A 24227-nucleotide genomic window follows, 5' to 3' on the forward strand; every position below is an offset into this window, starting at 1 on the left:
TCCACTGACAAACGTTGATTGTTTGTTAAACGTTAACCAATAGCATTTGTGAATAAATAACCATGACTTTCCTCTCACTGCTATTCCCCTATCCTGCCATAAGATGGCGACATCATCCCAGCAGAAGCTGAGGCCAGCTTGGCTGTTGGCGGGAGGGACCTAAACCTTTCTTCTCGTGACGTAAAAATATAAACCAATCAGGTGCCAGGATTCTGTTTCACAACAGAAGGGGAGGACCAGTTACAAAACATATGCAGCATGTGGCGCCAATTGCGCCCCCCTTGTAATTATCATGACCGTAATAGTTGTCACTTGTGAGGTGCTCACGTCTCGCTTCTCTCAAACAAATATTCGTACCTGTCGTTGTAAATGAACCAAAATGGCGACTCTCCGAACAAAGCGCGAAGCTGTTGTGCTTGTGAAGGTACAGTAGTTTTGTTTTAATGTGGTTTCCTGTTTTTAAACTTATCCTCCCTGTTTTAGGCAGTGGCCTCATAGCATTAGCATCAAGAAGCACAGTTTTAAGTGGAGGTGTGTTGTGAGTTCGCTAAATCTTCGGTGAGGAAGTTGAATTGAGTGCCTTAATGTTTCTGACTAAATTGTTAACGAGGGACACCTTGCAGGAAATGACCCCTGAGAATCTCGAGGTGACAGTGCGACGATCATCTAGAAACGGTCTTGCACCTAAGCGCCTCCAGTACTCTCCCGAACATGAAACTCCCAAGAAAAGAAGGGTGAGAGCTCGTTCACCACGATGGGGCCGAACAGTCATTTTAAAACTTGACGACTTGTTAATTCTGTCGTAATTTCTTGATAGAAAACAAAAGCTGTCGCTGAAAATGGTAGTCAGAGTAAGCAACCAAAAGATGAGGATGCTGAAAACAGTGACGTGGAGCATGCACCTGTGAGTACAGAAACTTTGCACAGTTTGAATTCGACTTTGTGACTAACAGAAACATGTTTTTATAGGTGTCTGTGCAGGTTCTCAGTCATCCAGCTCATGGTAGTTTAAGGAACTTCTAATGACTTGAAATCGGGAATTTTCTTGCAGTGTGTCAGTGCTGTATCTTTGTGTAACAGGAAGGGTATGGGAGACTTTCTGCCTATGAACTGGAGCGCCTGGAGAACATCAGACAGAACCAAGCTTTTCTGTCTTCTATCAACTTATTCCAGGTATATTATTGACTAAATCTGCCCTTTATCATCTGCATTGCAAATCTTTCATGGACATAAACCTATCACTATCAGCACCATCAACATAAAGTTTAAATTTGACCAGCAACAGTTGACATTTAGACCAGCTACAAGCCATATTTACTGGTGTAATTAACCCAGGTAGACTATGAGTGAGAAATAAATCCTTATGAAAAGGACCATATCTGTGATTGTGTCATTTGTCTGGACTATCAGAGTATCAGTTATTGTTTTCTTTTGTTTAAAGGCCACTGAGGAGTTCAAGCAGCTGACTCGACCAAAGCCATCACAGAGAGGTCTCACACGGTACAGTCAGAATAATCAGGCATCGTGATACTCTGGAAAACCACAGTGGTGCAGAAATTATGAGAACATGGTTTTTCCCCTCCCATGTATTCTCTGTGGAACATCACAGTGCTCCTATAATATACTTTGTATTTGTTTTTGAGACTGAACTTTGTGAAGCTCAGGAAATAAGACTAGACTTGTCAATTCAACGTCCTTGGGTACAAGAAAAAAGTAACTTTTATGAAGGTTTTTATGTTTGGAAAAACAGTTTGAATTTATTCTGACCCTGTGTCATGTTAAAATAGGAAGCATATCTTTTTGGGCCTCCTGTAATGTTAAATTTCTTTGATTGCAGGACACATGCTGCTGTAAAAGAAGTCGTGCCACCTCGCAAATCACTGCGACTCCAAAAAAAAGAAGCCGAGATCCTGGAGCTTCCTCCTGAACCGAGAGGGACACTTATTTATGAACAGGTGCCAAAATATAGTCTAATAATGCATCTGTAATGTTTCAGTTCACACAGATTCACTGCTGCATCTTAAGTCTCTTTAGTGTTTTTTTTTTTTTTTTCTCGTTCTTCCTCTCTGGGTATGTTACTCATTATAGTTGTTTACTTGCTTTCAAGTCTTCACCAGCAAAGAAGCCCTCTGGCCCTTTGCCCATGGATCCAGTGAATGTGGAAGAAGGAAGCAAGCTGCCTCCACAACTTCTTGAGCTCTGCTCTGAGGTAAGAGTCAGCTTTCTATGATATTTTCACTTTTTTTCTATACAATATTTATTTACAATGCTCACTCAGTTTAACATGTTGCCCTCCTTCTTTCCTACTTAAATGTGAATACTTTATACTGCCCATATTAGCCACAAGCATAAGAACAAAATTCCTAACAAATTTCTTATGTGTAGCAACGGTTCTTTTTCAATTAGGAAGTTATGAAATTGCTTTTCTTTTCACAGGATGTAAAAGAAGATAAAAAGATACAGCTTGACGTAAAAGGGTAAGATTTAATACTTTTATTTGGATGTGAGATTACTGCACAGTTTACAAAAAGTGACTCTTTTGATGTACCGAGGGTCAGATGTTTCGGAAGAACCTGAGAAACAGATGAACAAACAAGTGCACTGATGTCTGAACACAGGTACCATTCGTCTCTGAAGAATATGAAGGTAAATGAGGACAAAGTGGCCAAAGTGGTGAAGGATCGCATCTTCTCTGCAGCCTTCCACCCCTGCACCAGCAGCCTGTTGCTGGCTGCGGGCGACAAGTGGGGGAAAGTGGGACTCTGGAAGTTGGTGAGTTTTATTTGCCTTAACTATGCATTAGTTCTTGACCACTAGATGGCAGCAAGTGTCTCAAAAGTAAAGCTTCATGTCAGGCTGCAAAAATTCACAAGTGTTCTCCTCAGGCTAATTGGCCTGCTTCATGTTTGAATTCAGGTTTGGTTTTTGTTTTGTTTTTTTCGCTCTGAAAATCTTTATTTAATTTAAATGAATTCCAACCACTGATTTACTGCATGTGTATGCTCTTCTAGGGTGGTGACTGGGGTGATGATGGTGTCCTGCTCTTTGAGCCCCACACCCGTCCAGTGGGCTGCATGGCATTCTCCAAGTCTCATCCCACACAACTGCTGAGCCTCAGCTACGATGGATCCCTTCGCTGCATGGACGTAGAGAAGGCTGTTTTTGATGATGTAAGATACCGTCATTAGTTTAGTTCAATCTGGTTACGTTGTGATCCGCGAATAAAAAAGGTTGTCCATTTTCTAGGTGTATGATATTGAAGATGGCCTGAAAACGTTTGACTTCATGTCACATGACTGTTCGACACTAGTGGTTGGGAACTGGTATGGAGAGGTTGCCATTGTTGACAGGCGCACCCCAGGGTGAGATAGTGACATTGTCTTAAAGTAATGAAAGTAGTACATTTTCTTTTCTTTTAAACAACTTTAATGTTGCACTCAAACATTTTCATAAGTATGTTATTTCATCTGCAGAAACTCCCATGAATCCCTCCACACACTGGACCCCAAGACATTGCGTTGTGTTAACGTCCACCCTTTACAGAAGCAGTACTTTGTGGTGGCTGAAAGCAAGTATGGGCTTTTTTAATTTTTATATTTTTGTAATGTTTACGCGTCACTATTTTATGTGAATCTGTCTTTAAATTTTAAGTGTATGCTTTGTTTTTTTTTGTGTGTGTTTATTTATTTTTGTTTGGTTTTTTTTGGCAGGGTAGTTAGTATTTATGACAGTCGAAACCTGAAGAAGACCAAAAGCCAGGCAGTGTCCCAGCTGCATGGCCACTCTTTAAGCATATCCAGTGCTTATTTCTCCCCTTGTACTGGAAACAGGGTTCTTACTTCCTGTATGGATAACAATATAAGGTGAAGCTGATGGATCACTGACATGCTGTATATGCTTAATTTTTTCAGTTCCAACACAATGTCCTTTCTTCTTTCTTTATTTTAACAGGATATATGACACATCTACACTGACTACTAAATCTCCCTTGCTGACAACCATCAGGTACATCCACTAAATTGAACTTTAAACTTTTCCTGTTCTTTTAAGTCATCTCTGTGTTAATAACTGAGTACTTTCAACATGCCTTCTCAATCTAAATTGGCAGACATGACATGCACACAGGTCGCTGGCTGACCAAACTATCAGCTGTGTGGGACCCCAAACAGGAAGACTGCTTCGTGGTGGGGAGCATGATGAAGCCTAGGAGGGTGCAGGTGTTCCATGAAAGCGGTCAACTCCAACATTCCTTCATGGACAGCGAGAATCTCAGCACAGTCCTCTCTGTCACTGCTTTCCATCCTACAAGGAATGCCTTGCTGGGTGGAAATGCATCGGGACGCCTTCACGTCTTTTCTGACTAAATTGAAGACCAAAAAATGTCTGATCAGCCGGTCCTGGTTGGGTTCAGCAAGGTAGCAGGAACACAGTTTGGTAACAATCTGGATTTTCAGCCTATGAACTTCTAACTAGACAAGTCTTCCAATATAGCATCTTCATTCTGTATCTCACTAGAGCTTTAAATACATTACTATTCTTATACTAAAGCAAAGTAACACACCTGCAGCAGTGAAATGAATCATATCAAATTGTGAGTCATATTCTTAGACTTGTTGCAGTATAAACATTGCAGTGAGGCAATGCAGGATCATTAGCCAAGTAGCAGAATTTTCTTCCTCACTGCTCACAAAATACACATTTATAGCTACATTAGATTTAAAAAAGGGATTATCTTGTGCTTCCTCTCATTTTACACTATATAATATTTAGATTTGTTCCAGTTGAAACTTTCATGCCAAACTGAAATTTGGAATGGAACTGGATGTGGTCTTCTACTGTTGTATCCACTTTGACTCAACATGCTGTGTTGCTGTTTAATGTGTTGTTTTAAGGTGCTGTTGTCAGTTTAAAGCAGCTTGGCTCTTCTCAGTTTTACTGTTATTTTTTTTCCCCATCCAGACATTATACTGCACACTGAATGTCTGCCACATGATTGTCTCACTAAATCTTTGCATTAATCTTATTCAGTAAAGTGCAGGAAACAAATGTATTCTTTTCTCAAACCTACTGTAAGTCGATGCTTCAGTTTCATGAAGACTGAATGAGCTCAACCTCTCAAATGACATGAAGCCTTAACTCCAGGATAAGCCTGTTTTGAAACCACTCCTGTGTTTGCAATTGTGTCCTTGTTGGATGTCAGACATTTTCCTCATATGGCTGCCTTTTTTCTTCTTTCACTTATTCTACCCAGTGTTTCTTAAAACTGTCAGACTTGCAAAGAAGCATGCACACAGCATGGTGCTGCCGCTGCAAGACCTTGATTGTTTTTCTTTTCCATGGGCAGTATTCAGAGAGTAGTCATACAAGCTCAGTTTAAAGCTTGTGTGGCTGCTCTCTGGCACATGTAGACCTGTGTTCTATTAGTGCCTCCTGACTGTTTTTAGTGTCTTCAAATATCCATTTTCTCCTCTGAAACCTTTTACTCTGACAGATTCATCATGTTTGTCATGTTTATTTGGCAGGGTAACGACTAACCATCTATTGTTGTTGACAGGTACATTTCCATGATCACAGCCAGTTTTGACACAACTAGTGACAGAGAAACTTAATGTCATATATTGCCACAAGTTACAGTAGGTCAGTGTGTAGACTGGTTCATTTTGATATTTGGAGTTTATTTGGATTTTCTTTAACATAAATAAGAGTCCAATTTGAGAAATTCATGGTTTATTATTTTATGTAAGGTTTATGTGATGTAAATGTCATTTCTGCACTGGGTCTCTGTCTGTCAGTGAAAGTGCTTTTGGAAATGCCTGTTATGTGTTAATTTAATTTGTTTTCCCATTTGTAAAGTAAACAGAATAAATAGACATTTTATTACAAAATATTGTACGCGTGAATGCTGTGAATCTCACCAGTAGTGACAGCATCATTATCACCTGAAGCTGGTAAAATAAAGTGTGTGAGTGAGTGAGAGCAGATTGACCACACTTTACTGTTTTCAAGCAGGGATGCAATGAAAAACTCCACATGGTGCTGATCTGGGTTGCACTGTTCACTGAATTTCACCTTAAATGCTTTTATTTACTGCTTCTGTGACTTCAGAATTGAACTTGTAGCCAGACTAGCTGCCAGTTGTCAAGAATAGATGATATTTATTCATAAATAGATTACACGAGTCCTCCTTCAGTGATTGGAAATAAGCAGTCTTGTTTGGAGGTAATAAATGCAGGACACATGCTTACAGAGACATTTCCATGTGCAGGGCCATGGTACAGGAAGGAAGCTTACAGTAAGGCCATGTCTGAGGCCTTGTTTACATCATTCATTAAACTGAAAACAAGAGTTGCTTATTAGTGGAACTGTTACCCCTTGGTCACCGCGCCAGTGAACTACATTGCACAAGGAAAGGTTCAGGCAGTTAAAAATGCTACTAATGCTGTTTAAATTATGTAAAAATATACCTCTTTTCTTCCATCGGAAATCTTGACCGTGCCGCCAGGTGTTAAGTTGTTTCTGCCAAGTAAACCTGTATGTGATACATTTATAAACTCAGTCAAAAATTAGTCTAAGATTGGACAACCAAACACGATTTACATGAAAGGATATTTTGGAGAAGTTTCCGTATCGCAGAGAGCGGTCTCTACCACTGCTGGTACACGCATACATCTACAGACTGTTTCACCTTTTGAGGGGATTTAAAACAGTTTGTGTGACTGAGACAAACATTTTGTAGTTTACGGTTATTACATCTGACATATTTATTGCTCAGATTGCTTTAGTTGTAGATTTTTCGACATAAAGGTGAGTAAAAAGCTAAATGTTCTCCTTTACGCCTCGCATCAATCAAAAACCACAGAACACCATTTAAATTAACCTCCTAAGACCCGAACTCTTTCATCTTTCGCATTTTCGCATGCTATTTGGGCTGATTGGGACCCGATGAATGTAAAAACAAAGAATTATGTGTTTTGTTTTTTTTTGTTTTTTTTTTTACCTCATTTTTGTTTATGAGAAAAATGAGGTCCACATATTAGGACATTCACTTTAAATTTCGCTAGAACAGTGGCAGTATCGTGTCCTCGTATGTTGATATCAGACACTTGTAGAGGAAAATTTAGTATTTTGGTCTAGACAACCCAAAATGTCATGTCCACATATGTGGACGCTGGGTCCTAGAAGGTTAAATAAGTCAAGTCTGAAAACAACCCCAAAATCTATTTTTGTGTTTTTGTTTTTTTAAATTAAAATATAAATATTTCATTAGATGCTTATGTTGTTCTCTGAACTTTGTACTAAAAGGGGAAAACACTGGTGCTAATACTTCTGTTTTTTTCGCTCCAGGTACAAAAATAAAACCAGCATTTAAAGCTCCACATTGAACACTACAGCAACTCTCAAAGCAATCATTCTTGTGTTAACTTTGAATAAGATTTGAACACATCAACTTTCTAAATCACCTACAGGAACCTGCAAAACTGAAATCCTCTAAGTAGTCACTTGCCTGTATTAGCCTTCTTTTTTTGCATACATAATTCATGCTTTTTTTTTTTTTTTTTGTATGACATATGTCTATTCAGCATGTTGTACCATACCAGGTGCGATCCAAAAATTCTGCAACTCTGCCAAAAAAAACCAGTGTATAAACCATACCTGATAGAAATTAGGTCACTTTGTTTGATAATTACATTAATTTTGGGCGGTGAGATGTAATTTCATGCAATTATTTCTTACAATTTAAGTCCAAAGAGTCATATTGACAGATTTCTTTCATTTCTTACAGCAGCATTTCTTTATCATGCAGAAAAACTGAAACACATTGTTGAAATTTCAATTTCTTCTGATATTGAGATATCTCGGGGATTAAGGGTTAAACTTCTTTACACTGACAGAAAGGGGAGTTTCACTGGTCTGCTTAAAATAAGCATGGGCTTTAATGTGACCCACAATATAAGATAAATTTGACATCCCTGCTTTAAAGCATTAATTTATCAATTGCACATTTGTGATTGTGCATTTTATCTTCTACAGGACTCCAGCTTACAGCTGCGGAGCTGCGTGTGGTTATGACAAAAAATACTTGATGAAAATGAGCAATGGCTATGTTTTTAGGGTTTGTTTTCTTTCATTGCCAATTATCAAAATAATAATTCAAATTCAAACTAACAATTAAAATAGACTTTTTTCAGTTTGAATAATTTGCCCAAACAGAGGTTGGACTCTAGGCTTTTACATGCAAGTAGTTTTTAAAAATGTTTATTTCTTGTTAACAAATTTCTAAACGTTTTTAATACAATAAAAACATGGTATTAATGTTAAAAATACAAGGTTACATATATTTATTTGATATATTTATATTCATATAAATCCCTACTGCATGTTGTATCAGTTATTAATGTTGATAATCCATAGCTAACAGGCTGTGTCATGTTCATTATAAGGTCTGAATATGTTTTGCAGCTCCACAGAGATATTTTATTAGGGGCAAAAACTCTAAAAAAAAAAATGGCTTGTTGCTCACCCGCTTCGCAGGGTCTGAAAGTATTAACCCTTGAAGTTGAATTTCAGTTTTGGAATCTAGGAACTTTTCAGGGAGACAAAATTGGGAAGGCATATATGGATCTCTGGCTGTTGCCACAGCTGAGGTGGTTTGCTTCAAATGTGCTCCCTTTAAAGCTTCAGGGCATAAAGGGACAACCCGGTGTCGACCCTGGGGGAAGTGTGCAACTTCATGAAAAATAGACTGGTCAGCTCCTGAACTGTTGTGGCGCCTGCAGGTTTGAACACTGTTGGCTGTTTGGTCTTTGAGTTGCGATTCTCATCTCCAGTGATGAAAGTCAACATGATGGTTCGGTGAAAACAGAAAGTTCATCTTAGCTCTCTGCGTGAGTTTGAGGTCCATGATGACATTGCCCACAGGTAATTGCAAGTGGTCGGACACCACTTCCAGGGAGCATTCTCAAAATGTCAACAGCACTGAAAGACGTTCAGATGTGTGCAACATGTGACCTAAGCCAAGCTAATACCAGGTATGATTTTTTGCTTTTTTATGGGCAGAGCCACAAAATCTTTTGATTGCTCCTTGTATACGCACAGCATCCTAAGCACTTGTAGGCTTGTTAAAAGGGCAAATACTTTTAGAGTGAAAACTGACCTCATAGTTTGAATTGATTCTGTTGCTCTGGGCTGTAAAGACACACTGTAGGCTAACCTGTGAAATACAAGAAATAAGGCCGGAGAAGGACAGCAGACTATTTTGCCATCTGTTGACACAAACTGACAGAAGTATGGGACAACAGAGGTTTCTTTGGTTGGTGTTGATGAAGGTTGCAGAACGACGTAAACATGACTTATCTTAGGCTCATTTGTGAGTGCAGGGCTGAAAACCATAGATCCACTGTAACAAAAACAAACGAAAAACAGCTTCAAGTACATTAAAAGTCACTGTGAGGAACTGTCGGTGCGTTAACAAGATGGTACAAAAATGATTTAAATATATTCAGCCATTACACATAAATGCATAACTTTTTTTTTTAACACAGCAGAGCTAAACAAAGGTGAATGACAGTCACTCAACATGGGTCTTCAACTAAAAACAAACTCTTAACTATTTACTGTTGGAAAATTGCACTAATATTTGCACTTTACAAAGGTAAAACAAAGTCAAATTTCCCTTGATAGAAAGGATCTGCTTTTTTATATTAACAGTATTGCACATCAAGATGAACTACTCCTACAGATTGCAGTAGTCAAAGAACTGACCAGACACTTGACTACCATTATAGCGCTAGCTCACATAGTCCCATCACCTTTATAACTACTGTAAAAGTAACTACAGCAAAGTGACAACTGTTCCTCACGCACAGAAGTTCGTTGTAGTTATTAGAGTTATTTGGCTGCTATTTCTTAAACAGTAAACCTATAAACTCCATTACTTATTTATATCCTTAAAAAGGCTTAATTTCTAGTCATTGGATGATAAAACTTTAACAGTTCCCTAGTGTCTGGACAAAAACTGCCAGCAGATGTTTGGCCGCTAATAAAGTCTTCTGTCAGGGCAGCACCATCACACACCCGTGTCACAAAGCTACTACAACTAGTCGTTTAGCAGTGTTTTTAAACTGCTTTTACTAAACTGTTTAAACTGTTTTTAAACTTTACAATCTGGGATTGTAAAGTACATCTGGAGAAATGTGTAACGTCTATTTGCATCTGCCTAAGAATCGTATAAAACTATAATATTTGCAAACACGTTTGACTCAGGACTCATCTACATTCAGTAATGCTTATTCGTCAATTTCACGCTTTCTCTAAGCCCACCACCTGAAAACAGCAGCCATAATTACATTTAATCACCATGAATATTGTTAATTTGATATAAAAACTGATGATATAGTCTGCCCTCCGTTTTTAAATCTTTTAAATGTCTTAAACTCTCAGTTGCACCCCAACACCTCAGATCGTTTTGTATTACAGTGATGATACAACATATAAATTAATAAAAAAATAAAGGCAACTATTATCTGTGGTTGAAGAAGAGAACTCAGGCATACTTGATACAGTGTTCAAATTAAACCCAGCTCCTGTGATTTTGTGAAAAAATAAAATACCTTGATGACCTGAATTTCTAAAGTAACATTTCCTTTCCTCATAGTGATGGTCAAACGTAATAAACAAGGCTCTTCAGGGGACAGTACGTGGCTTGTGACAGGATTATTCCTGGGAGAAGCTTAGTTGAAATCAGGAACAGAGCCATCCATTTCTCTCCTCTTGCCTTCTCTTCTGACCTGTCTGTTATCTGTATCCAATTTCCATGAGCGGAGGCCTTTCTTGAGTCATTTGATATGTTTTCACTTTGCCTCACTAACAAGGAAACCTCCCATCCATCGTAACTTACAGGCAAACCAGCGCCGCAGAGGGCAGAAGTATTCAAAGTGGAACTGCTGGAATTCAGGTGTCTTGCGGATGTCTCTTAAGAAGGCAATGTCCAGGTCCGACTCTGTCAGCATGATGAGAAGCAGCAGCAGGGCGAACAGAAGTCCAATGGTAACCAGGAAGAGACGCAACACGCTCAGGATAAACTTGTTGAGCTCCTCTACCTCACTAGATGTTGCGGGCCTCCTCTTGACCATACGTTGTTCTCTCCTGCTGTGCCCAAATTCTGTGGCCTGCCCCTCTTTTGATGTCCCTGCCTCTGACTCCTCCTCGTCAATGCTGCAGGGGGCACCATTGAGATGACGAGCCAAAGGCATCTCCATTCCATGTTCTGCCACAGGTGTAGGCAGCACGCTGTCAGAGGGGCTGTAGTTCTCATCTGAGATGACTGCTGACGTGCTTGCCTCACTGCCATCCACCGTCTGGCCCCTTGAAGGCATGAAAGAGTCGCCATGCGAAACTGAGCGCACCGGTGTGGAGTGAGCACTGTCTCGAAGGGACTCCAAACCTGACACAAACAGCAGGGAAAGACAGGAGTTCATAAGATTCAATAACCTGAAGGAAGTTTGGTGCTCCTTGCACCACTTAAAAAAGGGATTTTTTCTTAGATGTGGGATCCAGGACAATAACAAAGTTTCATCTAAAAAGCACTAAACACTCACATTAATACAGAGAAGACCCCCCCCATAATCAGACAACCCCCTATGAGCAAGCAGTTGGTGACAGTGGGAAGGAAAAACTCCCATTTAACAGAAAGAAACCTCTGGCAGAACAGGCTCTGGGAGGGGCAGCCATCTGCTGTGACTGGTTGGGGCGTAAAGGGAGGGAGACAGGACAAAAGTGACACTGTGGAAGAGAACCAAAGACTAATAAAAACTAATGATTAAATGCAGAGATTGTGTGAAAGCACAAAGAGAATGAAAACAGATGAGTGGAGAAGAGTGAAGAACTAAGGGAGAAGAAATACTCTTCTAATAGGCCCATTGCAGCATAACTAAAGAAGGATTAAGGGTCACCTGATCCAGCCCTAACTAAATTAAACAATATTATAAAAGGAAAGCTTTAACCCTAATCTTAAACATAGAGAGGTTGTCTGTCCCCAATGCGTGGATGTAGATGGATCCACATGTATTATTTGCCACAGATTTTGCGCGAGACACCATTCCAGATGCAATCCTCCTATTTATCCAGCCTGGAAAACAGCACTTAGAGTACAGTAGGAACTTGAACTATGGATCTTTCATGTGTGAACCACTACCCCATAAAATAGACTGTAGATTGCAAACCTACTTGACTGTCAAGGCATCATTTTGTATTGTTTTTCTCTTCTGAAAGCAGGCGGTATTAAAATACCTAGAATGGAGGACTGACTTACAGACTATCCATCATGTTGTTTTTGCAGGCTGATCTGGTAATATTGCCTCGCCTCTGTCAGTGCGCCCCAGGGCAGCTGTGGCTACAATGTAGCTTGCCATCGCCAGTGTGTGAATGTGTGTGTGAATGGGTGAATGACTGAATGTAGTGTAAAGCGCTTTGGGGTCCTTAGGGACTAGAAAAGCGCTATACAAATGCAGGCCATTTACCATTTATTGGAAATAACAGCTTTACCTTTATGAGTCCACACATGTAGGTGCCATTGCATTGGATAGACAGTTTTTATAGGTATGCAGCAATTAATAGTTGCTCATGAATATCCACATAACTAGTAGATGCCTGGAAAAGACATGCTTATTATGTCTGAAAGTTATAGATATAAAAGTGGATATAAAGAACCTGTCCCTTATAGCACATAAAAGAGGAGGTCTAAAGGGAAATTACGTTCATTTGTTCCTTATTAATTAGTTCTGAAGCAAAGTTTCCACAAGCCTCTGGAGCTTGGCTTACTGAGCTGCCAGAATATTCTGGTACATTTGTGCTTTCTTTAACACTGTGCTGACATCTCTTATGCTAATATAGTCATAAGGGAAGCTGGATTTCTTTTTAATGGCTAGCTTTTCACAACTTATGCAGAAGAAAATTAGCCTTCACATCATGTAATCTATGTCCAAGGAAATACAAATGGCAACTGTAACCCCAAAGTAAGCATGCAACATAAAACCGATGTCTTCTAGGAACTTACTCAGTTCTCATATCTCACAGCTGCTTTTTGGAGGTTCATCACAGTGCAAACTTTCTATCTATCACATTAGATTTTAGCAATGTCTTACACAGTCACTTAATGCTGTCATTTTTTGAAATATAACCACAAAAAAATCAGTTTTAAAAATCAGGAAATCTATCAAAAAATATCACAATCCAACAAAACCAGCCTGATTTTTACCTGCATGATTGCCTGCTGGGCTGCAGCCATGTAACTGGAGTGGAACAGCTAGCCTAGAAGGAGCCCTGGACTCCTGTCTCAACCCAGGTCCAGAGCCTGAGTTTGCAGATCCCCCCGGTAGAGCGGGGAAAAGGGGAAGGACTCCCAGAGCCTTGCCCAAAAGCCTGGGTCCCAAAGACAGCACACGCACCTTCACATCCCGATAACAATGGTTGATCATACGCAGATGAACATTCACCTTGGTCTTGATGCGGATCAAACACTTCACCATGATTACACAACAGCAAAAGCACTATTTCTAATTGAATTTCTACACGTTTTCAACTGCTATCCGTTCGCTTTCTAAATCTTAAAACTGCCTCTTTGTACTCTGCCTGTCTGCTGTCTGTCTTTGTCTCCAACTGCGACTGGTCTAGCTAAGCAGCACTACTCCCTTCTATGCAGTAAGCTCCCACATGCTGTTAGGCGGGCTGACAGCGGTAGATAAATAGAAAGACAGTCAGAGTGAAAGACAAGGCCCAGGAATGTGGTCCCCTTGTGCCACAGTTCACCTCGACCTCCCCTCCTGCTGTTGGCTGTGACAAACACAGCATGGTCCCTGACAGCAGGAGCTTTTTTCAGGCTGAGATATCATTGCCAGTTGAAATACCAGTGCAAATATAGCAACACGACAAAACACAGGGGGGTTGCTTCCCTGCTGATGCACTGGGGTGCAATGTCAGAGTCCAGGACAAGAACTAAGGCTGGTTTGATAAAATGCATTTTTTTCTATTTGCTTTTCTTTTTTTGCAGACAGGCTATGTTGTAAGTTTATTAGTGTGACTGAGGCCGATCGGCAAAGAGTAAACTTACTCTCAGTGGCAGCATTGGCAAAAGGTTAATAGCCTGTTGGAGGAAAGGCAGGATGGTAAGTGCCCTTTATAAACTGACAGGATGACTTTCTCATGTCAAAATAATACCTGAGGCCAGTTGCTGATGGGCACAGCAGTGTGTGCACTTTTCAGTAAAGCACACCCATTAGAGAAAGAGTGAGATCTCACAAAAATACAGAGAAAGCGACTGACATTTGCAAGTAGGTAGGCTGTTAACATGGAAAAGCACTTAGATTGCGCTCTTTCTCCATGCAGGTACTCACAGCTATGTCTGATAGTGTTATAAGGAACCTCAAAAAAATGCTGTGCCATTGCTGTGCAACCCAGATCAAATCACAGGATTAAGACAGTGATTTCTTGTGTGCCCTGGGGGACTGATCCCCCAGGGCATACTATAAGACAGACTGTGATATCTCTAAATTAACCAATAAAATGATTTTTCAAAAGATAATAACAATCTATATTTTGAGGTAAGTGTAATGCCTCAACACCAGGGCCCCACATTTAATGGAAATCAGCAATTTAGCTAATAAGTTTAGGTAGCTACAGTAAGACCTGGCCTAACTGGGAAGAGTTTATATGTTTAAACAAGAAAAAAAGCACAGTGGATAAAGTGTTTATATTAGTAAACTAAAGGAAAAGAAATGAACTAAAACGATCTGAGCTATAGCAACATATTTAATACCGCCTGTATTATCAGGATTTGAGCAACCAAATATGGCACACAGGTTCCTCTTTGAACTCTGATGGTTCTTATGGGATAGATTTATAGTGCACCTCGGATTAACCATCTAAAGCAACAGACAGTGCACAAGACAAGTGAAGAAGAGAATGCAGGTATGGTGGAGTGGGTGGAGACGAGTGTCAGGGGGTGATTTGTGTGAAGGATAGCAGCAAAAGTGAATGGGAAGGCTTACAAGATGGTACTGATATCTGCTATGATGTGTGGTTTGGAGTTGGTAGCACTAACAAAAAAGACAGGAGGCAGAGCTGGACGTGGCAGAACTGAAGTTTCTTTGTTGGGAACAAAGAATGGACAAGATTAGAAATTAGTATACTAGAGGGATAGCTCAGATCAAGCGGCTTCGATTCAAAGTTAGGCAAGGCTGAGATGGTTTGGATGTGCAGGTACTTTGTTTAAGAGAGGAGATCTAGTGGATATATTGGACAAAGGGTGTTGAAAATGGAGCTGTCTGGCAGGAGAAGAAGAACACCACAGAAAAGATTCATGGATATAGTCAGGGAGGACGTGCAGAGGGCTGGTGTGACAGACGACGACCTGTGGATAGGGTGAAATAGAGGCAGATGCCCTCTAAAGTGAGCACCCAGAAGAAGAATAGCTTTCTCTTCAGTGTGAACAATCATGTCACCTTCTGCTAGAAGTCTCGTTTACACAGTCACATGAACATTCATACAGTGTTTATCTATGTCTTAGTGTTTTATCTAACTTTCACAAGCACTCTCACACTCCAATGGATTCATCAGGGTTCAGTATGGAGGAGCCGGGGACAACAACAGTGGACCTTCCAGTTTGTAGAAAACCTGCTCTACCATCACAGCCATCACTTACCTATAGATATTGTGACGCCATCATGTTACCTAGCTACCAACAGTCTAAAATGATCCATGTGCAGTATTTGTGCACTTATAAAGCCCAATAAAAGCACTTGTATTTCATAAAGTAACAATAGCAAATAATTTATATCCACAAAATTTTCATTATGCATGATATATTATGATGTCAGCATGTTAATAGTAACCATCCACTAATAGACTAACATCACTGACCAAACAATGCTATAGTATGGGCATATACTAGGTAAAATTATTGGTGAAACAGCCATCTTTTTGCACACTTGCAAATACATCTTAAGAACTGACTCCCATGACTTCCACCAATACAGTGAGAGCTTCAGCTACACTTTGCTCTTGTGTTTGTGTGGTTTACCTTCCATAATGGAAATGTGCACAGCTCTTCGTCGGGTCCTTGGCACACTCGTTAGACGAGGGCCATGAGTGATGGATGGACAGCTCCTACTAGGCACCATACCAGCCCTGTGAGAAAACACATGTATGCATGAAGCCCCAAACAAACACATGTGACAGTGCATTCAGAGCTTAAGCAATTTGTTACATAATTTAATCATTGCATGATTGTTATGATTGTTACCTGTGGATCTCCGGGGGGTCTCTCTTAATTTTAGCACTTTGTTCCATTACTTCTTTTGCAACCTTTCCGCTAAAAAACAGAGAAACGTGACCACTACGGCAAGCACTGAAAACTCCCAATTGTACTTAGTATTCTCATATCATGCTTTGCATTAAACATATTGTTCTGTTGATACCTGTATCTAAAGCGACTACCCTTGAAGAAGAGGTTACTACTGGACACAGTGCGGACTTGGCTTGACTTCTCCAGCCTGTGAGTGAAAAACCATAAATACAGTCATAAGCTTAAATGAAAAGATACCTATTCAGTTTTTGTATGTAATTTTACTCACTTGTAGAAGGCCTGATTCTCCACTCCACACTTCCAAAGATGCTTGCAGGCCTCTGGTGTAGGTGCAAAGTAAGTCAGTATGATCTTCTTATCCTGTAACCAGTCCACTATATTAACTCATATTTGTGATGAAAGCAACATTCTTTTTTATCTAAAGGCTTTATATTCTCATTCAAACCAAAGCCTACATTGAGTTTTAGAATATGAGAAGGTGTCTATACAGATATATTTAAAGGGCACTGTAACCAATCAGCCAAAGAAAACCCCAAAGAAATAATCCCTCTAATCTAAACATCAACCGCCTCTAACACAGTGTCTTTATTTTACTCTTTTGTCTGCTAAAACCTATGGGTAGCACACATTTTTGTCAAATCCTTCCTCATTTATTTCCGCATTAAGAATATAGAACAGTGGCTCCCCAGTGGCAGAGTCTCCATGCATAAAACACGGCCGCACTCATTTAACTTCCTGAGCTCCACAGGCTAGAATAGGCAGAGTTTTAATAATGAATACACATACCTCCTTCTGATTTGCATATATATGGAACGTCTTTGCTTCAAACTTAAGTTTGGTCACCTCCTCCCTGAGGTTAAAATAAAGAAGACGGACCAAACAGAGTAACAAAGAAATCAGACCAGAAAGAATAGGGGAGAAAGTGAGCAAAAGAAAGGAGAGACATAAACCAAAAAAGGCTGTAAAATATTAAGAGCTGTAGGTAAATTAACACGGCTAACAGTGATTCGTTTCTGTGCTGAAAAGTCTAAACACATTGATTACAAACAGAAAATTACAAGAATAACCTGCAAGAGCTCAAACGCTGATTTGGAAACAACAAAACAAGTCAGATGCTGTGAAAACCTCGTAGCTTTCTCTGCGGTCTTACAAAGGTTACTGTTGTATGATCTTCTTGTATGGATCACTGGTTACTTTTATTTTTCTTTGGACTCTCTTGCATCACATTTCACAATATTTTAAAAATCGTACTGTACTTTGTGTGTTTTTTTCCAACAATGCGTGAAATTGTATTAAGTTTAGGATTTTATTTGTCCTTTACTTTATTTAAAGCACTGAGGTCATTTTGAAGTGGAATGTAGCTGATATATTCATGGGCATGAAAGTTTAAAATAAGTTTAAATGTTAAAGTCTTTTGATGCTTAATTCATATTTGAGCTTTTTCTGCAACTGATGGGGAGATTTTATTTAAAATAAAGTCACTGTCTTGCTAGTACAGACCTTTGATATGAATATGATTATCAAGTGAAGTTTCAACTCTTTATCTCTACTCACCATTTGAGGAAGTGAACCCTCCTGTTTCCTTGCAACACAGTGAATCCAAAAGGGGTGAAAGCCAAAAAAGCCGGGTTCCCAGACACATCCTGACAGCACATCCGTGTTTTTTGTAAAAAAACATGGATTTGAGTTAACATTTTAAATCACAATGACATTCAATCATTCATGTTAGGGTGCACTTTACTGTAAATCTTAATGATAACCTTGCATGGATGTGGGTCGACCCCATAGGTCTCCAACATCTGAGCCTTCTGAAGAAAGTTGAGCTCTGATGTTTCAGGAGTCTGACCTCTGGGAAAAAAGTTAAATAAATAAAGTCAACATACTGGGTTCTATCACAACTCTTAATTCATGGAGACAGACTTATGTGAAGATTATGTTCATTTCTAATAACTAACCTAAAACAGTTATACAAATAACTTTAATAAATTTAAACCCTTGGCATAAAAAAGCACATAGCAGGCTGATTAATACCCCCCCCCCACCCCCGCCAAAAAACCCAAACAAAACAAAACAAAACAAAACCTAAAGAAAAAGTCTCTAACCACCTACTTACTCTTTTAAATGTCTATAGCTACCAGGGTGTAAACTGTGCAGCTCAAGGATACATAATTAAATCTGTTCACTGTGTGTAAAGAATCAAACAAAAGCTTACTTCAGTTTTTAGCCCTGCAGGTCAAACTTTAAAGCAGTGACTATAATGTTCTAACAGCTGTTGTACTGGCCACAGGAATGAAAGGATTATAAATCAATCTGCTGTCTACATTTTCTTCTATTAATAATCCTTGATGAAACTAGTGTATGAGTCACATTAGCTCGGCTGGAGAACATACTGTAGCTCTTTGTTTTTGCTCAGGCAGTCTGAAATAAACTGAATTAACGTCATTATCCCTTTGCCACACTCAAGTTTCGTGTATCTTAGCAAATTACACTGTTATTCTTATGCAAAATGTTTTAGGGACAACCTTTGACACTTAACTCCAGGGAATGTACTTAATAATGGGAAGGAAATGAGCAACAGAGGGCAGTATAGGATTGAATCTATACCCAGTGCCAGCGTCCTCCTGGGTTTTGTACATTGTATATACAGCAAGTATAAGTTACTGTGGAGCTGTTTATTTGAGTAAATCCTCTTTTGCCCAGGAATACTATCTGCAAGGTTCATCTTCCAACATTGTACAGAACATTGTACAATGTACTCCTAGTCTCAACATCACTGAGCTGGTCTTAAATTATCCAGTCAGTCTAAATCCACAGAAGAACTACAATTTTTCCAAAACCTTAAAACAAACTACCAGCACAGTAAAAAAAAATATATTCATGTTTTTTTAAACATTCTTTAAAAGTTTTGTACCATATGACAGAAAAAACATCTAGGTACCTCTACATCACTGCCTTTAATTCACAATACCTGCTACATAATTAAAAGTTCAGAACTTTTTACAATATATAAGAAATTATGCTTGCCTATCTTGTCTTAATATCCTAAATGAGAATTCCAATGTTGCCGTATGTTGATCTAAAAGCATCCGCACTCATGTAAGTTAAATAAGAAGCTTAATATTATATAGAATAGTTGATTGCATAGGTGCTCCAAGTCAGCTATGCTCTTGTGATGCCTGCACCTTGCCTCTGATAAAACTGAAGGAGACTACACAGATATGAAGGGATCTGGACAGATGCCACCTTACATCAGCTCAGTTTTGTGGATCTCAGCAATCCGCCGCTCCAACTTCTCTGAGTGCTTCGGGAAGAACTGAAACTTGGAGCTGTAGCCCTCTGGATGTTTCCCAGGGTCATAGTCACCAATTTCAGCTGGAAAATTAAAAAGAAAGAAATAAAAGCAAAGGATGACTTTTTAAAACGATTTTATGTTTGGCTTTTTGCCTTGCCTTTAATTGATAGGTAAAGCTAAGTGTGAAACAATGACATATAGCAAAAGGCCAGTTGGAACTGGGACTGCTGAGGTAATAAATTAGATGGTGTATGTGCTACCAGCTGGCCCATGAGTCACTTTTTTGTGATGTAAGACCCTTCAACCAATTATGGGATAAAGAAATCATAGCTAAATATACAGTCAGAAAAAGCATTTTGAATACTCACAACATTTCAGACACAGCTGGTTTTCTTGCTTGAACTTTCAAACACACAACTGGACTAAATTATGTTCATCATACAGGGGTTGTTCTTATTAGCTCAGTTTAAAGATAAATTGTATAAGCTGAATAATCATACACAAAGAGACAGTATGTTCTCAGTATTAAGAGAATATTATCTCCGTCCTGCTGCCCAGTATATCTTTGAGCATGAAAATGTCACATAGAAAACAGTGAAAAATATTTTCACTTTGTCAATTTTGACATTAAAAGGTCTTTCCTTTTACTCAGAATTATTTCAGTTTATGTTGTGTTCAGCTACCAGTGACAATGTTTGACTTTCTCATTTATGTGGTTGGCCTTGACAGAAAAGAGTTTGTGCTGGGGTGCATGATACTGAAAGACATTTCTTTAAACTAATAGTAGTAAAAAGATTAAACTTAGATTATAATTTTTCAAGGTTAAAACATCTGCTCACGAATACACGAATCTTTATTCTGAATCAAAACTTTGACATTCAAGCAAAGATCAACATAATGTAATAAGTAAATATCAGTTTAGTGGAATTTATCAGAGTTGAAAACTTCAAATGTGTTATTTGTGTCTAAAGGATTGATGTGCAGCACGAGACAGCTATGGTAATTTACTTCAAATTAACATAGGTAGTAATTATTTAGAATAATTGGGCAAAAAGTCAATAACAAAATTTAAGCACACTGTAAAACAAGTGATCTGAGATGAGAATACGCCTTTGCTCTTCCTCTTGGTTACTTTTTTCAAGTCTTGGAGAATATGACTCTTCTATACTGTAAAGGGGGACTCATGTCACCTCAGATGGTGAAAAGTGTGACTCAGTGGTGGAAAATCCTGGTGGAATAGCTCTCATTCCTGGCTTCACAGCATTCACAGAGCCATCCCACCCCCACCGAAAAAAGAAGACAGACTTAATAAAAAGAGCATAAAAGACACTGTGACTGAAAATATTTAAAAAGCATGTAAATCTGCAAAGTTTCGCAGTTTCATCTGAGCTGTTGTTGTGTTTGGTTTGGTTAAGAAAAGTAGATCCACCATAAAAATAGGCGCTATGATAAATGTTGCTAACTGTAACCAGGCTAATGACAGCTAACTTAATTACAGTGTCAGCTGCAAAAGATTGAGGATGTTTTTTGCCCATGTGATAGTATCAGAGTTGTAATTGTCGTAACTGCTGAGATGTTTTCCAACTCACAAATAAACTGTATACATTGCATTAAGTGTATATTATATATATGTAATGTTTTTAAGCCCCCACAGATGAACTCTCTTTATCTGGTGTATAAAAATACAATATTTCTTAAGACTGGTGTGGTTGAAACCACATTTGTATTGCAGCCACTCAAGGCTGCTGTTTCTTATTCAAACTGTTATTCTCCCTCTCAAGTGATTATTGCTAAATAATTAAAAGACACAGTTCACCCAAAAAAAATTACATTTCTTTTCTGGCCTGTTATTCTGTTTATTCGTCTACATTATTTTAGTGTGAAATGCACAATTTTGTTAATGCCTGCGTTCTAAGGCACACTGTGGTTTGTATTATTTACTGTAGGAACATAAAGAGACACAGAGGACATTTAGATTCAGGGAATGTCTGAGAGACAGAATCCTGGCAGCAGAGATGTTTGGTAGTGTGTGTGACAGGGAAACTGTTTCTTAATGCACCTCACCCCTCTGCATGTTGATGAGTCTAACACCCAGAGGAACCAGGAAGTCTTTTTGTCAGAACTCTCAGATTTGGTTTCAAAGCATGTAAACATCTTAAATTAAACTGATGATTTTTTTTTACATTGAGTTTATCTAAGTTGGTTTTTCATACTGTTATTTAAAAAAAAAGCATTTTCAGTTCAGCATAAAAACAACAAACTCCGATTCCCTTTGTAAACAACAGTATGAACCCTATGAGTTTTCAGCTTTTAAACACAATCTGCTCACACGTTTGCACACATCCACACAGTGAAATATATGTTTACCGTATGATTAAACATACTCGTCTCAAAAAAAGGTTGTTTGTCATACCTTGTAATATATAGGCAGCCAGCAAAGCTGCATCTGATGTCTTGCACAGGAGGCGGCCGTGGTAGAGATCCCTCTTAACCTGCAGGAAGACAAGATATCTGTGGAGTGGAACACAGAGAAACTGATTTGGGTCATTACTCATAGGACGTCTAGATGTTTACAATTTAAAATTAAAGTGCCTTTTGAGGCTGCGTATATAGTATATGCAAAGTCACTGTTAGAAGATGAAATTCTGAGAGTACCAAATGAGAGCTGAGGCTGACTTCTATAAAGTGTTTAGAGTGAAAGACACGATGACAGATTACGACACGAGTGTTTTAAGGCGACTTGAGATTGTATGTCTGTGTTTACTACGAATAAGCAACCTTGTAGCACTACACAGTAAAATGTAAAATACATAAATGTAACTTTTGAAACCTTATTAAAATACTTGGGCCTTTTTGTAGCCCATTTTTTAATTCACTTATAACACAATTTATGAGAAAAATGAGTCATCATCTTATGTCCAGGCTTCTAAAATGGACTGGTCATGCTTTTAAGAAGGTGAAAATTTATTCTAATTTCACACAGAGCACGAGCATCCATCCATCCATCCATCCTCTGCTGCTTCAGCCTTTCCCAGCTTCTCTACATGTTCATGAAGAGCCTGAAGAGGGTGTGAGACACAGCACACCCTGGACAGGTCTGGACCAGTCTGTCGCTGGAGTTTCGAGCTTATACATAATCATTTTGGGAATTGAGATTGATTTAAAATATGATTGCAGTTTCATGGACAAACCCTCTGGGTACAACTTCATCTTCTGGTCTCTTCTACAACATCCAAAAATTCCTGTCTGTCATTTTGCTCACCCTAAATTCATTTCATACGGCTGTGATTCTGCTTCTCTCCAAGCAGCAAAGCAATAAATAGCATAGAAGTATTAAGCATTGCTGGGAAAAAGTGTGGTTATTGAGCATTTTACATTACTGAGGTTATTACTTGTTGTCTTCAATGTGTGCAAGTTTCATACAAGGTTCATTTTTATGTAATTTCTACTGCCTTTGCCACCTCATCGCTCACAAAGTCTTGCATGGTACCCAAGTTTCTTTTACAATACACAAAAGCAGGATTGCTGTGAAATAACTGGTATTATTTTGATATATTTTTGCTTATCCGCTATGCATTCATTTGTCTGTAAAAGCCTCTAGTCGGAACAGATGGATGAGGATGGAGGGGCTCTGCCTTGCCGGCGTGCTGGTCTATCAAAATGAGCTGGATTGTGAATAAGAGATTTCATTGCGTGGCAACCAGTCGAGGGATGTGATTTACAGGGATCTGTGCACTTGGAAGCTCTCCAGCTCACTCCTCACAGCAGTTTGTTCAGCTGTCACAGATGCTGCACGTCGTACAGTAGTGGCACAGAGCTTCATGACACCACGGCTTACACAAAAAGAAACACTCAAATCCTCTCTGCACACAGGCCACTGTGCTGAACTCGGAGTACACTTACAAATTGAAAAGCGTGGGTTTCTGCCCCTTCATAACCACTTGCCCATTTTAATACTGGACTTTAGATAATTTAGAGGGTCATTTTGGCTCATTAATAAAGAGGCCAAGTTGAAACCCGTTTTCAACGTTCCCATTAAAATTGCTATTATACTTTCCAGGGTTTTTTTTTCCTTAAGCGAATAACAATTTACTAAAAAGGATTCCTTATTTAAAATCAAATAGGATTTCCTAATAATCTCGTTTAAGTTGCAGTGGTATTATTCATTCTTCCATTTTGTAAAAGTCAGCTACAGAAGCATAAAAAGACATTATCCGATTGGATTTCATGAATTAAGTAAGGGCAGAAGAAAAAGATGTCTTCCCCACCCCTTTTTGGTTCAATAAAAGTCTCTCTTTGCTGTGGAGACTTTTAATATTTTATATCTGCCATTTAAGTTTGATCTGTGTCAGCATTTCTTAGATTGTTGAGTGTAAGAAGCAAAAAGGTAGACATCTATACACATTTCCTGCTTTAAGTTGTGTTAAAAAGGAATATTCAACACACATATAATAATAATAATAATAATAATAATAATAATAATGTAAGCTAACTTGAAGCACAACACAAGGAGCTCAAGTTTGCCCTTCAGTATTTTCTAATGCTCTGAGCTCCAAATAAAAAGAGGCTGACACT

At 38.9% G+C, this 24227-nt stretch overlaps 2 protein-coding genes across 2 annotated transcripts in view; one reads left to right on the plus strand and one right to left on the minus strand.

Annotated features, from left to right (window-relative positions):
* The first annotated feature begins 153 nt into the window (after positions 1-153).
* Positions 154-5887, plus strand: wdr76 (WD repeat domain 76). Its single transcript, XM_006779856.3, has 15 exons — positions 154-424; positions 624-734; positions 818-904; positions 1081-1173; positions 1442-1500; positions 1838-1955; positions 2108-2209; positions 2437-2477; positions 2619-2772; positions 3012-3170; positions 3247-3362; positions 3474-3572; positions 3711-3863; positions 3952-4005; positions 4109-5887. Exons 1-15 carry the CDS (start codon positions 380-382, stop codon positions 4362-4364), a joined length of 1647 nt encoding a protein of 548 aa, XP_006779919.1. The 5' UTR covers positions 154-379; the 3' UTR covers positions 4365-5887.
* Positions 5888-7752: 1865 nt separating this feature from the next.
* frmd5b (FERM domain containing 5b) overlaps positions 7753-24227 on the minus strand; it is a 74693-nt gene continuing 58218 nt past the window's right edge. The window contains exons 5-14 of the mRNA XM_006779857.3: positions 22066-22163; positions 19609-19732; positions 18121-18208; positions 17915-18003; positions 17147-17210; positions 16629-16720; positions 16473-16547; positions 16298-16366; positions 16076-16182; positions 7753-11443 (exon numbers count right to left, since the gene is read on the minus strand). Of these exons, the coding sequence (XP_006779920.1) occupies positions 10851-11443; positions 16076-16182; positions 16298-16366; positions 16473-16547; positions 16629-16720; positions 17147-17210; positions 17915-18003; positions 18121-18208; positions 19609-19732; positions 22066-22163 (1399 nt within the window). The 3' untranslated portion in view covers positions 7753-10850. The remainder of the gene's footprint in view (positions 11444-16075; positions 16183-16297; positions 16367-16472; positions 16548-16628; positions 16721-17146; positions 17211-17914; positions 18004-18120; positions 18209-19608; positions 19733-22065; positions 22164-24227) is intronic.

This window comes from Neolamprologus brichardi, chromosome 1 (genome assembly GCF_056152115.1).
Source record: "Neolamprologus brichardi isolate AB-2024 chromosome 1, ASM5615211v1, whole genome shotgun sequence".
NCBI lineage: Eukaryota > Metazoa > Chordata > Actinopteri > Cichliformes > Cichlidae > Neolamprologus > Neolamprologus brichardi.

Excerpts from the sequence above, each read along its gene's own strand:
- wdr76 (XM_006779856.3), top strand. The coding sequence starts at position 380 with ATGGCGACTCTCCGAACAAAGCGCGAAGCTGTTGTGCTTGTGAAG. Across the intron at positions 425-623 it reads AAGCTGTTGTGCTTGTGAAG|GAAATGACCCCTGAGAATCT; the intron begins GTACAGTAGTTT and ends GACACCTTGCAG. Across the intron at positions 3,573-3,710 it reads TTTGTGGTGGCTGAAAGCAA|GGTAGTTAGTATTTATGACA; the intron begins GTATGGGCTTTT and ends TTTTTTTGGCAG.